Source organism: Etheostoma spectabile, chromosome 13 (genome assembly GCF_008692095.1).
Source record: "Etheostoma spectabile isolate EspeVRDwgs_2016 chromosome 13, UIUC_Espe_1.0, whole genome shotgun sequence".
Lineage (NCBI taxonomy): Eukaryota > Metazoa > Chordata > Actinopteri > Perciformes > Percidae > Etheostoma > Etheostoma spectabile.
Genome location: NC_045745.1, coordinates 6,403,219 through 6,419,422, shown reverse-complemented (window position 1 = coordinate 6,419,422; position 16,204 = coordinate 6,403,219). Strand labels below are relative to the sequence as shown.

General features: G+C 43.0%; 1 protein-coding gene across 11 annotated transcripts in view; it reads right to left on the bottom strand.

Moving 5' to 3' along the window:
* Nucleotides 1-16,204, bottom strand: part of auts2a (activator of transcription and developmental regulator AUTS2 a) — a 400,420-nt gene that overhangs the window by 94,205 nt on the left and 290,011 nt on the right. For all 11 annotated transcript variants that reach the window (XM_032533773.1, XM_032533770.1, XM_032533775.1 and 8 more), the window contains one exon: nt 15,144-15,173. In XM_032533773.1, the coding sequence (XP_032389664.1) occupies nt 15,144-15,173 (30 nt within the window). The remainder of the gene's footprint in view (nt 1-15,143; nt 15,174-16,204) is intronic.

Sequence of the window (16,204 nt, the reverse complement as noted above, 5' to 3'; positions counted from 1 at the left end):
ATGTATGTATGTATGTATGTATGTTGATACATCTTTAACACGAAACAACAATGAAAAGCAATATATACACATTTCTGTTGTGTCAACCTTCTGGTCATTGATTAAAGCCAGATTCTGAGATGTTGTTGATCGGTTTGCATTATGTTTAAAAAAAGTTAAATTTATTACTTTAATATTCCGTCTAATTTCCTGGTTCTTTATAAAAAACTAAACATTGTATTCTAGGGATTCTCTGATGGATGGAAGACAATAGCTTACCATTTGTGTGGATATTTCCTTAAATATTTCTCTAAAATCATTTCTTAGCATACTCTAGTCTAGCACTAATTTTAAAAGAGAGAAAGAGTTTTTAAAGCATTTATTGTTATTGTTGTGAACGCATGCTGAACTAATGTTTTACCACAATGGCACTTGTGTTTTTTCTAATCCTCCTGGAATGGAAGCATAACCAGCAAATCATATTCAATGTGTGGAGCAACGCTGTGGGGACAATGCAAATAGAAAACGGGGAAATGTCAGGTAATTAAAATAATGACAAATAGGAAATAAACCTCCCATATGATGCTGAAGTAAAGTGAGGAAAAGAGATAGTTATGGGGTTAATAATGCTCTACAGTGACAGTGGATCAATACGGATTTCATGTATAGTCGCAGATGCTTTATGGGAAAAAGGCGCAACAAACAACACAATCATGCACTTACATGTTACTGAGGCCCCCACTTGGGCTCTTGCCCCCTAGACATGGCTGAATAACTTCCTGAAGGATCATCATGAACTTTACTATTAATCGCAAGATTTAAGAGGTGATACATCTGCAGCCGGACCCAAGAAAGGGAGGATGGTGTTTGTATGTGTGTGTACAGTGGATATAAAAAGTCTACACACACCTGTTAAAATGCCAGGTTTTCCACCAAACTGAAATCTGAGGGGGAAAGATAAAAACAATAACCTGGTTGCATAAGTGTGCACACCCTTAAACTAATACTTTGTTGAAGCACCTTTTGATTTTATTAAAGCACCTAGTCTTTTTGGGTAGGAGTCTATTAGCATGGCACATCTTGACGTGGCAATACTTGCCCACTGTTCTTCGCAAAAGTGCTCCAAATGTGTCGTATTGCGAGAACATCTTCTGTGCACCGCTCTCTTAAGATCCCCCCACAGATGTTCAACTGGATTCAGGTCTGGGCTCTGGCTGGGCCAGAACACATTTTTCCACATGCTTTGGGAGACTTCAGCCGGGCTTGGATGGCTTCCGTCTTGCCACCCTACCCCAAAGCCCATTCATATGAAGAATACTGGAGATTGTTGTCACATGTAGCACACAGCCAGTACTTGCTCCTTTAAGTGGCTGTAGACCTCTTGGAAGCCTCTGACCAGTTTTCGTCCTTTCGTCAATTTTGGAGGGACGTCCAGTTCTTGGTAGTCTCTGTTGTGCCTTATTTTCTCCACTGACGATGACTGTCTTCACTGTGTTCCATGGTATAGTTAATACCCTTATTACCCTTTCCTGACTGATATCTTTCAAACATGAGATCCCTTGATGGTTTGGAAGCTCTCTGCAGACCAACTAAGAAAATGCAGGAAAATCCTCCTGGAACAGCTGAACTTTATTTGTGATTAATCAGAGTCACTACAATGATGGCAGGTGTGTAATGACTTCTATTTACATGAGTTTGAATGTGATTGGTTAAGTTGTTACAGCCACATCCCCAGTGTTATGAGGTTGTGAAACTGATGCAACCAGGTTATTGTAAGGTTTTTATTTTTATTTTTCCAACCTCGAAGATTTCAGTTTGTTTTTCCATTAAACTGTTTACATTAAAAGTCACATTAAAAGTGAAAAAAGTTCTGACGTGATTAATCTTTGTCTGATTTTTTTACATCACAAAAACCTGACATTTTAACAGGGGTGTGTAGACTTTTTATATCCACTGTATGTGTGTGTGTAGTGATCAAGGAAGCACAGCAGTTCCCATAGACTACTAACGCCGTTTCATTTGTCAAATCGAGTATGTGCTCCTCCATACTCCATCAAACAAAGCCACTGCTAGCTCACAGAGTCATTTCCCTCTCTCCCAATTACAAATGAGTCCATTAGTGTGTCTGCAGTGAGCCCTGTGCTGTCTCCCAGTAATGGCTTGTGAGATTTCCATCATAATCATAATGGCTCCCAGAGCAGCCATGAGTGCAGATGGAAGGTCGCTCATAGGTAATGAGCTATCTCACCACCCAAAGGGCATGTCTTTTTGCTTTGTTATTTAGAACTGTACGCTTGGCACACGTGTGCTTGCCATGACATCTTTCTATGTAGGAGGATGAGGAGGTGGATTTAGCAGAGGGAGGATAGACATGGGCTGGAGGATGCCTGGCACTGATTAACATCATGAAATTGTTTTCTGGGCTGATGCTAAATACTGCAACGTAACTGAAGCTGACACATGCCAGCTAACACAGAATGCCACCCTCACATTAGTTTGCACGCTGACATTCTTTCTGCCTTCATCCCCTGGTTATGTAGCTGTGCCAAGTAGAAATATCATTATGGCCAGCAGTGTCAGTATGACTCACCTCCACTTGCCATTCGAAACACATCATCTTCTTTTCTCTGGCCTTGGCACATCTGCATCTTCTGACAATTATTCTCCAAATGTTGATCTTGGTAACACTGTCAGTGTGTGTGTGCTCACTGTACTAGTGGGCTGGCTGTCTGCGTAGCCGCAGGACAGGTGGGACTGGTTGGAACGGGCCGATACAATGCTCGCTCTGCACATGCTTAATGACCAGAGAGCTATGTGTTGTGTTGCGGGTCGTATCAATGAGGTGACCCGAGAATTTCCTGTATGATTCCTGGTTTCATAAAGGCCTGTGTTTATCTGACACTTCTGTTTCTGCTTGTACAAACTTTCATATCAGCAATCAATGAAAGACAATCACAGAGGGCAACACTGGTCTCCAGAGTGTTGCAGAGAAAGATCTGACCTAATTGTGTGCTGCTTGCTGAAGCCATGTATAGAGACATATAATGATGCCCTGCAAAAGCTATTGGTAGCCTTGACATGTGCCTGTATGGTATTTACTTTGTTCCTGTAATGCTTTTTTCTAACCAGCTTACATGGTGTAGTCGCCATAACTCAATTATTTTCCACATAGAAAAGCACAGCTAAAACTAGAGATTACAGATTTTTCAAAAATTGTCCTTGGTGATCCACTATCTTACAACATAATATGCTCAATTATTAATGGTGGCAAGAATGATCCGTTGGCACGCCTATCGGATTGGGCCTGCCCCCACAGTTGGAAAATCCAAAGGCAGCCAACATCCCACTGTGCTGAATCAAAAGGAATGGAGTATTTACTACTTCTGCAGCCTTTTGTACATTAGCCAAAAGGGTGTTCTACTGATAGAGAAATATACATAAGGGTCAGCCGCAGTTCTATACTTAGGTTCACCTGCCCCCGGGGGTCTGCCATCTCCCTCTGCTTTAATTTGAAATCACTCAGAGGCAAAATGGTAGCGTTTTGATTTATCCATTATTACATTGCTTCTTAAGAATCTGTCAGACGGCCTCATGAATTCATTCATCTCCATAAGCTTTCTCAGCGCCACTTAGGCCTTGTGTAATCTGGGTGAGACTCCTTATCACTTCATTTGCACAAGCAGGAGACTATTAATTCCTGTCCAGTATCTGGGCCAGGGGAATTAGAGCAGAGGTGTTTGGATGTGTCCGGACCGAGCTGCAGTGACTATAAACTGATTACACATTGAAACACCATGCAGGTGTTCCATTCCACACTCTACATTTACAATATTAGTGAGCAGTAGTTAAATATATTTACTGCTTACACTCTTTTCAGTAGATCACAATCGACAGGCAATTTTCCACCATGAGTCACTGATGTACTGCCACTGTGAAAAGAGAGACACTTACAAGCATTTAGCTGGTGCCTAGCTCCACACAGCAGCCTCATAAAGGCAGACAATGGCTGAGCTTAATGATAAACAGAATAGATCCCATGAGTGTGGAGGACCCATCAAGCTGGGGAATTTCATTTAATTTCCCCAGAGCTGTCTATGTCTTGTACACATAATTAGAGCCCAACATGCAATGCTCCTTGTGCTTTGTCAATAATTCCCCAAGGAGCAATCAGGACAAGGGTTGGACATGCCTTTGTGACCTGGGCTTCTTGCAACAAGCTCAGCCATCTAATTACACTGCATCTAACAAGCAGTGAGGTGGTGGTGGTGGTTGTAAGGGAAGGATGTGGGGGAGGCGAGGAGGGGACCGGCCTGAGCCGAGGAGCCGACAGTGTACAGCCCTTTCTCAGAGCCCCCGATGTCATTAGGATTGTTTGTGGCTGCTGCCATGCATGCTGGGGCAGCATTGTCATTGGGAACAAGCCTGTTCTCCATTTCCCTAATTTAGGATCCTCTGCTGTAGTGACTCACAGCGTACACAGCAGGCTATTAGGGATATGGTCCTCCAGCAGTTACATTTCTGTGGTGTATAATCACCTATCTTATATCCATGGCTACAAACATTGCTAAGCTAACAATACTTGGAAGACTATTTAAGCCAATGCAAAAGTTGATTTGCGTCACAAAGTCAAGTAACTAGGACTACCGTTGAAAATTAGCCGACTGGCTAACAAGTATTTACAGAAATGTCAATTGTCTTAATAAATAAAACTACTCTTAAAGATCCAATGTGTAGGAATTCCTCCCATCTAGCGTTGAGATCATATATTGTAATATGGTCTAATCTGGTCTTTTACTTTTTTCAATATCCTTTTACTTTTTCTGGAAGATGAAACTTGGATTTGGAATACGTGCATGAGGCGGAGTGGAAGAGTCAGGAATTTTCCCATACGATAACCATTAGCAGCATTAGCAGCAATTGTGAGTTTATCAATAGCGAGGAATATATCCTGTATGTCCCTTACTGGCTAGTGTATTTCAATATGGCGCATGACTATGGAGAGTCTACCCAGTCCATGCAAGCACGAATGTAAAATTTCAAGCCAATAGGATTACTTGAAATTGATGGTGGTGGTAAATTTTCATAAAAAAGGACTTGTTTGTGAAGGGCAACACAGATTTTGATAATAACTACAAAAGTTACACACTGGACCTTTACATTTTACGTTATCTTCACATACTGCACTGGTCAGTTATAGTTGTTGCTTTTTTTTTTTTTAGCTAATAGGACCATCTACCAGGATCTAATGACTATTGCAGATTGATTGCTGACTTATCAAGCAGAAGGTAGAAGTACACATAACTCAAATATCCCATCAAACATTCACGTGAGAATGTAAGAGCTTGTGCATACAAGCAAAAAACTGTCACCCCATGTCACAGGGAGAGATCTTTACTAGATTTGTAATCAGTGATCATATGTGCTACATTATCTCTACCATAGACTGCATTGCAGTTTGCAACCCTGTTAATTTAGTATCATTAACAGTCTTTGTGTTGACTGCACTGGGTTTGCTTTTGCCATTTGACAAATGGCAGATAGAGAAATCCTTGCTTCTTCCCTGGCTGCAGGGATAAAGCCATTTTCTGTGGGTGAGCTGAGGTTGCTGTGGAGAGTAGAAAGACAGAGAGCCAGTCAATTCTGACCCAAGTTGCCTGCAGAAATCATTGGCTTGACATAAGGGCAATGAGGGGGGAGAGGGTTTGTGTGAGAGTCACTGGCCCAGTTGCTGGGAGGGCTTATGTGCAGGTGAGCCGGGCCTTGACTGACATCTGCCGAGCGCAGCAAGAAAGTTTAACCTTGGCGTGTCGGAGAACTCACTCTCAGCAGGGAGAGAGGGCAGATAAAAAGACATTGAGGGAGGAAGTGAGAAAAAAGAGATAGGCGCTGCAAAGGGCTTACTGCATAACAACAACCTTTTTTTATAAGCAGGCCTGTTTCCAGAGACACTAGTTTGAACCCGAGGTCTTACGCCATGCATTATTAAAAACCGGTAACTGGCAACACTGCCTCATAAATAGAGATGAGGACAGACACCCGAGGAGCCGGGGTGCTGCTCACTCTTGATCGGCCACAAATCCACCGGCCTAACATGACCCAGAGGGTTCTACATACACAGAGCACCCTCTTCTACCCAGCAGTCCTCTGTTTGGTTTCTGTTGTTGCACCTGACAAATGGCACCACATGAAGTAAATTCATTAATGCGCACGTCAATTGCATAAAAAATGTATGTAATTTAGTTTGACTACATGTTTGGCAGCATGGGTGTTATTTTTGGCTTAGAGGTTAGGCCAATTTCAGCAGTGCTGCTAAAACAACTTAGTGACATTGTTAGAAATATGGGGAGACCTAATGATGTGTTTAACAGATGGCTATGAACATAGTTCAATCAGTTACCGAGAATAATGTGCCATGCCTTCTATATCCTATTGATAAAGAGTCTCGCTGCAAGAAGACATCGTTATATGATGCGTGCACAACTTCAACAGTGGAAATCATCTGCCACATTCTCCTCTCTCGCTCCTTAGATACAGGACATTTCGTTAACTGTGGTTTTGTTTTCACTCCAAAACCTCTCTGTATGTGGCCAATCTCATAAAGGCTTTGATATATGTACACAATTTGCCTGAGACATTTTTCTTTTCCAGGTCAGGAAAGATGGAAATGGATTTTTTTCCACAGGAGTGAGCATCTCAGTCAAACAACATATTTATGTTTTTTTGTTGCTGATTGAATTATTTTCCATTCCCTGTGTTCTCAGCGTGCGCTGGGAATTGAATCATTGCCTTTGAAACATGATTCACTGCTGTAACAGTTTTTTCCCCACCATTCAATTTCAAGGACCTGGCAACCTTGTCCTATTCAAACGTGTGCATTATTACCTTTTATTGTTGGCCATAAAGGAATGGTGAGGCTGAGCACTCCAGAGGCAAGTGGAACACCTTAGGGCTTGTATAATATCACGTCTCAAGGTAAGAGGCAACCTTCTACAATCCTGTGTCTCAACATCAAAACGGCCATGCCCAAAGCTATCGGAAAGCATCACAAGGTAATCTAAAAAGCAATAGCAATGCTTCTTGTGGAAACTAAAACGTTTTTGATTGCATTCCACAAGCTTTTGAACAAAGGTGCCTCTAGGTGTCTGCACCTTTACAAAAAGAAAAATCACGGTACTGCTGTGTCAATGTAATCAGCATGGGTCCAAATACTTCAACCACAACTTTAATAACTTGGCTTCTTTTGACTATTCAACAACTATTTAACAGACCAACACGTTTAACATATCAGAGTTTACACATTCCTGCTGTGCCTGGGAAAGGTCTCATATAAACTCAGACATGTCTGATAAATACAGAGCAGCAGGATGCCTTTCAGACTTTAACCATTCCTGCAAGCAGATTGAATGCCAATTGGTTTTCATGTCAAAGGACGTTGATTGGCTGTGCTGATGGGGGAAATGTGAACGCAGAACCGAATTGCCAGCACTGTCCTTTCTGGGTAACGTGCACTGCTGGCAATCTGTTGGTGGACATTTGAAGGAGTGAGTGAAACATGTAGGTTAACGGTTCCCACATTCCCTTTGGTAAAAAGTTTGTGTTTGGTAATTAAAAACCCCAGAGGTATGATATACTTACTCAGTGACACATTTTTAAAACTGAATGCCTACATTGGGCGCACACTCTACTGGGTGAGTTAGAGGACACGCCATACCAAATGACTTTCAAGGCCTATGGGACTTGGAATGGACCACTGGAGGAAAATAGGGGAGGGTCATGTCTTTTTATTACTTGCTGAGGGGAGGGTCGTTCAACTTTTTTTAGTCTAGGGGAGAGGGTCACCCAACTTTTGTATTCATGAAAACAGCAAAAATTCAGAGTGGCTTGTTTGGTCCATATTTTCCCATGTAGCTCCATCTAGCTCTCTCAGTCTCGGCCCCCCATCGCTAGCACATGGGCCCCTTCCTGTTTAGTCAGCCAGACAATCTGAGATATAGCATTGTGCGATTTTCCAAACTGAATAAATCCCAATATGAACATATGAACACAAAACTGCTTTGCTAGTTCCATCGTGTTGTAACTAAGACATCTGCTAAAAAATATTATATTCATTAGCATGATTGCTTTACTGTTTAGTTCAAAAACATTGAAAACACCACCGTACGAAAACATAGCGGACCACATGCAAGCTTTTATTTTGAAAAGTCAAAGCTCGCAGATAGCACGCAGCCGGGAGAGCACGAGACAGGATGTCTCCAGGCTGCAGCCATACCCAACTCAAATATCATTTTGGGTCCCGGGGATTTGGAATTGTGCCAACAACATCCTTTTTTACGACATTAGAGAAGGAAGGAGTGGTAGCATGCACGCTCCCAAACTGACGCTGGGAAATGTAGTTTTGGATAATGTTCAGCTTCGGCAGCTTTACCTACGCTAAAATACCCAATGACTAAGTCATGCCTTTTTCCTCAATCATTTTGGAGGGTCACAGAAAATGTATCATTGGCAAAGGGAGGGTCAAGTCCATTTTGACTAAAGACCCCAAAACTCCTCTGGTAGCCCCTTACATAAAAAATGAACAGTCCTTTAGGTCACGTGGATACACAACATTAACTACATTAACATTGACTACTGTCCACATCTGATGCTGTGAGTGTTAGCTCACAGCACTGGTGATGAACTATGACAGAATGTGGAAATGACCTGCTGGGACAATAAGGGGTCTCAAGCTGGAGCTAGCTCCGATAAATGGGTCACGGTGAATGTAGTGGAGGATGGAGGAGGGACAGAGCCCCAGAGGCAAGCAAGCCTGCTCAGTCTCAAGCCGTCTCTAATGCAACACTTGTTATGCTGGTGAAACAACACAAGCTATTGTTGTGTGCTTGAAGATTTTTCTCACTTAAGTTACTTAAAGAGGTGTTATATTCAAGAAACCAGGTGAGGAAAACCAGCAAAATGATCAACTAAATTTCACCTAAACACCTCAAAAAGTAAGCCTGAGAAGTCTAAATAAAAATGACATCCACAGTTTCTGAACAAGTAAGGGCACATGCTCCGCAATGGTGTAAATTAAGACTAAATAAGATGCAATCTGCTGGAAACCTTCCACATATAAATAACCTGTGTAGAGCACTGACTTATTTCAGAAGAAAAAAGGCACATGGAAATTTATGTCAATTAATTTAATTAGCAGTGTGTCAGTCAAAGGGTGAAATGTTTCTCCTCTGACCTTTTCTTCTGTAGCCTTACACTCCACAGTGTCATAACCAGTGTACCAGTGGGTGGGGGCGGGATGAGTTGCAGTAAGATGGAGGTTGGGAGAGGGGAAGGAGAAGGGGAGGTTACGGGGGAGGACAGGTGTGTGGGTGTGTGCATGTTTGTGTATGTGTGGGACTGTCTAGGGAGTGTTGCTGCCTGCTGACCTGGTCATCCATCAAACAGGGTCCATCCATCCAGCCCCCTCCCCTTTCCCCACCCAGGGCCCATCAGCACGGCTCTCTGCCAGGCCTGGAATCTCCACATTAATATCTCATCTGTGGCACCCTAATGAGCTCCGCCTGCTCGTCCACCTCTGAGACCCTACTGATTATCAGACGGGGGGGGCAACCATTTGTCAATGGCAAGGGGTGGCATTTACACTGCTGACCTTGCTGCCAAGGAGAGAGGAATCAGAAAGTGGAGAAGCAAAAGGAGTAGGAAATATTAGAAAAGAAAAGCAATCAACAGCTGTGGAGCTCCACGCTGTTTGCCATTATGAGGCCTGTGTAAGACCATCCTTATTAATGAGGGTGGGGTGGATTTACGCTTTATGTTTTAAGTGTCCAAATGTCAATCTATCCATCTGTCTGTCCTTCTTTGGTAAAAACAGGTTGAGGCGGCAAACCTAATTCACAGGAAGTTGCTAAATGACTTGTCAAAGGGGAATGTGCTCGTTCCTTTTCCTTTCATCTCTGTTTGAGTGTGTGTGGAGGCGAGCTGAGGGCCTGTGTGCACGCGCCTCACAGGGAGCAGGGATTTGCCGGTTATTGGATGGAGGAGAGCGGTGTAGGTCTGTGACACCCGCTAACCTTGGCCAGGGCTACTGGGACTCTGGGGGTATCCATCACTGTGGCAGCCCCGAGACCCAGACCGGGGGAAAAGCCACAGAAGTTGCCGGGGGAGGGGAAAAAAGCTAGTAAAAATTTAATGCACTCCGCAGAACGGTCATGTCATACTTGGTTATGGAAAATAATCCCAGATGCCTGCAGTGCTAAAATGGAGCTGTAATGTGCTCGCCTCCTAACCCAGCCTGACAGCCATGATGTACGACTACCATTACCGGAAAATATCACTTCAACTAACCCGTGATCCGGCTCCGCTAAGGGTCATATTATCCATGAGGAACAAATTACACTCCCCCAAAGTAAATACAAATTTCCTACACTGACTTGGTACAAAGCGCAGAGGGGGGAGGGGGCAGGCGGGAACGTTACCTATGACAACGCTGTGCAGAGTGACAAGGATGATAAAATACATGACAAATCACCGGCTGACAGGGTACTCTAGTGCAATCAGCCTCAGCCTCGGCCTAGCGAGCACCCACTCAAGCCTGTAAACACTACTCTCTTCCTTTGGAGGGGGCAAAACACATAATCTTTTAACGCTGACAAGTTGCTCTCTCCTTTTTATTACTCATCCTTCCCACTGCGGTGAAAGAGGGAGGGTTGGGGGGGAGGGGGAGGATATAAATTGGTTTTATGTACAGTGCTGCCAAGTGATTGAGAAACTCGACCCTTCTGCTGTAATTGCATAAGGGGAAACGCAGCAAAACAATAAAAGGAAGAGAAACAGCAAATATATTACCAGTTCAGATCTTTATTTTATGTCAAGGACAAACAGGTTCTCTCGGCTGCTCTAAAGCACCTATTTAGATCCCTCGCCTCCAATAAGAGCAAAGCACAGCAAATTACAGCACTCCCTTGCATGGCCATTAATAAGACGCAAAATGGCATTTGCAGCTTGTGGCTGCTGATAGAGCGAGTAAATAACACTTAGGAAAGGTGTGGTCTCTCTCTCTCTCTCTCTCTCTCTCTCTCTCTCTCTCTCTCTATATATATATATATATATAAAGGCCAGACGCAAGGGAAAGAGAAATAAAAAAAGCAATAAAGCGATAAAGTCTTGCAGATTACAGCACAGAGTCATTGTCTTCACAAAAGGCCTGAGTAACATGACTGATGAACAGTTAAGCTGGAGAAAGCACTTGAGCACTAGCAGATATTCATACTAAACTGTTTGACTGGCAGTTTCAAGGTGCCACTTAGAAGCAAAAAATCACTTAAGCATTAGCAAGTCCAGACAGAGCGAGTACCTGAGTGCTCTTGACGATATTACAAAGACTGCTGAGACGAGGTGCAGACTGTTAGATTCTAAGCAGACAAAAATTATTGTTTAGATTGTTTTTGAAAAGTAAAAATAAAAAGGCCGGGTTGCATTTACTGTACATTCAGAAAGTATTTTTCTGAACGTGTGTTACTTAGCTGGATCATACACATGTTAAAGGGATGTTTCACAGCCCCTCCTAAAAGATCTTAGATGGTGGAAAACCTGTTGGTTTCAAATACACCATGAAACGAGGCAATGTTAACGGGGCTTTGGTGGATGCACATGTAACACCTGAGGCTATGGCGCTCTTTCCAGCGTGTTCTGCCGCTAAAGTGGAGCATCCTAACTGGGAACAAGCCGGTCCAAATGAACAGGCCGGTCCTGCTCTGACTTAATAAAAATGACCACCTGATCCTGCCTGGATCCACCAAAAAGGGTAGAGTGTGGAGCGGATGAATGCAAGAGCAAATTTTGCTGACTGTCTGGGTTTCAGGAGAGGAAGATTGCCAAGCCACATGACAGCAACAGACAAACGTGGACAATCCTCGGCAGTAAAAGCTTTGAGAGGTCTTTGGCCCCTCAGCAGGTGTTTCTTCTTGCATCCTACTGCATCCAACTGGCCCAGTGTACAGTATAGGATGGAAAGAAGGCAAACCATGCCACTTTAACATTTATTGCAACATAATACATTAGAGCAGTAAACAGTAAGGCACAAATACATGAATGCCGTTTTTTGTACAGATGAAATGGATTGGAAATGGAGATGGAATCAGACATGTAGCGACGTGAACTCAATCAGACCCACTGTCAACCACGTTGAATACTGGACACACATACAGAAGTAGTTCTGTCATATTGTCCACGTATAGCCTAAACCTTCAAAGTAGACAAATTCACCTATCCCTTCTCATTATCTGAGTTCTGATTGGACTGCTTATATAGACGCATATATAACATATAACATAACACATATAGAGCTAATAATACCAGTGTTGTGTGATGAGTGACTGCAGTGAGCCTGCCTCCTACCTGTCTCACACTATGCCATTAACAGGTCATGTTGGTGAGGGTCCATCCTACAGGTCACTTTATAATGAGCAAATGCTCTGAGAGTTTTCACTCACACACACACACACACACACACACACACACACACACACACACACACACACACAGCAGGATTGTGTGCACAAATACTTTGAGATGCGAATAGCTGTCTCTTATCAGAGTCTGGCAGCTCCCGCCGACACGGCAGAGGCCTTCTACACCAGGCAGAACATGATTTCTCCTGGGAACACTTTTTCCATTTCCTGCTTTGAAAGGGAAACTAAATAAGCCACACTGGTCCTCATCTGAATACATTTGACCCATTAAAAACAACTCTGCGCTCCCGCCCTTTTCTCTGCTGCGGTGGTAAAGTAGACCGTGTCGCCCACGGAATGCAAATGACAACAGTGGCAGTGGGCCTAGCGTGCCCGGCGCCTGCCAGGTGCAGATAGTGGCGGAGGTGACGTGGACTGAGGAAGGGGTAAAAGTGTTGAGTGGGAGCTCCAATTAGTCCCTCACATTGAGGAAGAACACATGAGTCAGCCCCTGTCATAGGGATCCCCTCTTTACTAATTCACTCCTCTGTTACTTTAACACACAATTAATCAATGACAGGAAGGTGTAGTCGGAGCTGTTCATCAGGAGCGGAACGTGAGCCAGGGTGAATTAATACAGTCACTGGGGGGATTACAGCTTACCGTGCTCTCTCTCTCTCTTCTTGAAACAAAAAGGAATTGCCACCAAGACAGGAGCAATTTAAATCGACAACACTGAGTAATGGCTCAATTTGCTGCACAGTCTAAACACCACAAGCAAACGGCATTACTAAATCATGAGAGTGGATCTAGATCTCCGGTTAGAAGTTGTTGGAGGATAATGCTGCTCTTAGAATCTATGAGGTACCCTCAAACACTGAATAGCTGGATATTATAAATGGAGCTGCACCGAATACTTAAAACAGACGGGTAGGTACTTACAAGCACTTGGATATAATAATGCATAAATTTTGCTTTGACCACATGTGGAAGCCATTATTAAAACGGTACAGCTGCACCTTTAAAGAACAACAATGTAGGTATACAGAATGCCATGATGTCTTACACATCTATTTTTTCTCTATTTCCATAGCTATCTAGTTTGAGACTAATTTGATCTTGCTAATAGAAAAAGATTTGACAGCCTTGTTGTAGTGACACTAAGTAATTGGGGTGACTCAGGCTCAACTAGACATCTTCAAGAGAAAATGACAATAATGGACGCAGTTCTAGCTAATCCATGAATATTCAGTCACTACTACAGTCACTACTACCTTTGAATGTTTTCTTGCTCCACTCTCTTTAGCTTTTTAATCTTGTTTATCCTTTTGTATTGATTTATAGTATTAGCCCACTTACACTCCCAAGTCGTAGAGGTTAAGCAATTACCACTGAGTCATTTTGTCTGAAAACTCATTTTATGATTGGCCTGAAATCTGGTGTGTGATTTCACCGTCCCAAGATAAAAAGAACGAGAAATATAGACCGAATCTTAGCCTCATGTTGTCCTAGGGTCAAATTTGACCCGTTCTCAGTTAATTGTTTTTTTTTTTAAATCACAAAAAATTGGCCATCAAGATAAACTTTACATTAAAAATATTTAAAAAACAAAGGAAAAAACACCAAAAACAGTTTTAAAAAAAAGCACCCACAACATTGGAAAAGTGACAAAAATGACGGAAAAAGTAATAATGTTGAAAAAAGTGACCAAAACGTTTTTTTTTTCATGGTTGACGGGAAGACAACACAAGGGTTAAACGGTTCTTTTACTTGCTTCCCTTCCTCGGGTCTGAGACCGTCCCACCGAGGAAGCATGGGAAAGATGGAGGAAATCACGAGAGGACAGACACGAGGAATGGGTTTTAGAGGGATGAGACGTCCCTTCCTCTGAAACGTCCCGTGAATCCGTCAGCTGTATGGGGGGCGTTAGCAACCCTTCCAGCTCCTCAGAGATCCCTCCTCCATCCTGACCCAGCAGGGCCAGAACTACTTCCCGTTCAAACGAGGAGACATCAAATAAGAGAACAGAAATCCAGCCCTAGGGGACACTATGACCTCACCTCAAGCATCAGCCCGAACGTTTGACTTTCTAATCAGTAAACTACTGTACGGGGTATTTTTGGGGGTTAGCATCACAAGGCTAGTTTGAATATTTCATTTGAAAACGTACGATTTTTTAAATTGTTTGTTGGTGTTTCCCTGTAAATGTTTTGTTTATTTTTGAAATATTGCAACAAAAGTGAGAGAAGACATCTCAGTAAAATTATAAGACGGTATTACACCACAGGAAGACGCTACAGATCTAGACAGCTGTGTTACTTCTTATTAGCAAAAGAGTGTCTCAAAAACAGACAGATGGGTAAAAAGATAGATGATAGACCGGTAGATCCATATACAAACACAAGCACTGTACTTAAAACTTTGACATACTAGTCAGTGCTAGGTTTAAGCACCCTCAGCCCTGGCTGCCACAGCACTCTCATTTCAATCCTAAAAACCCAGAACAGTTCGATTTAAATTTTGCACATCATTAAGTCATTTATAATTAATGCGCAGCTAATTAAGGCTTTCTCATAGTTATTAACAGGATGTTTAATTCTAATTACTTTAAATTCTCCACCTTAAAGAGAGTCTAATATTTGAATTTTACTGAAACCCAATAAAGGATGCCTGAAATGATCCAAGCATATTTAGTAGATTATGAAAATCATAGTGACTTACCTTGTCGTCTTGGTCACTCTCTGTGTCACACTGCAAAAACAAAGAAAAAGAAAGGCAAAGCTGAAAATAATAGGAACAATAAGTCTACATTCTTGTTTCATATTTGTCACTGATTAGACTGTGTGAGTGCCATAATCTAATTTACCTTGCAAATGGCATATGTTATCAGCTGTTCAGTGACAAACATCTCACTCATATAGTCAGTGTCTGAATGTCATCAGATCACTTCATTAGCTGCCACAAGCACCGGGATGTGAAACAAAAAGCAGCCGTGCCCTTGTTAAAACTGAAACCTGTGCTAAGTCAGACAGAGCTGGACTCTCAGAACACTAACCGCCACTAGAATCCTAACTCCTGCTTCAGGCTGGGAATGGAGAAATGATGGGAAGAGGAAGGAAACTTTTTAATGGAGGGAGGAAAAAGTGGTTGGATTTCATTTTTTCTTTCCAATTTCAATTTCAAGGTCCACTTAACTCTTTATCAACTAATTAGTGTGATGCTGGGTGACTGGCGGCCCTCAACGTTGTGCATATGGCTGAGGTGCAGAGAAGCACTGGAGTCGGTAATGAAGAAGGCACTGGGGGGGAATATGGGCAGGGGTTGGCACAAAGTGTGTGTGTGTGTGTGTGTGTGTGTGTGTGTGTGTGTGTAGGCAGGGGGACGAGGAGTGAGGGGAGGGGTTGGTGGGTGTCGATTAAAGTAGGGAGGGAGTGAAGGAAGGGGGTGAAATGATTGACAGCCCAGGGATTGAGCGACAGAAGGCCGTTTTTTCTTTCGCTCCTTTTTTTCTTGCTTCCGTCACTTGTTTTTTGCTGATCTGGAGCCCTGCAGAGCTCAAAGGTAGCTGGCTGGGCTCGTGGCTGGTCTGTTTTTGAGGCTGGATGGTAAAAAAGGGCCTTTGCTCAGCAGGAGCATAGCATCCAATTTACAGGCCTGTCCCACGCGGCCCCAGGGGCCGCCCGCGGCACACTGCCATGATGGTCAGCTCCAGCAGCTCATAAATTATGCAGAGGCAATAAACGCACTGGGCAAACACTTCTCAGACATTTTCCTGCTCTCCA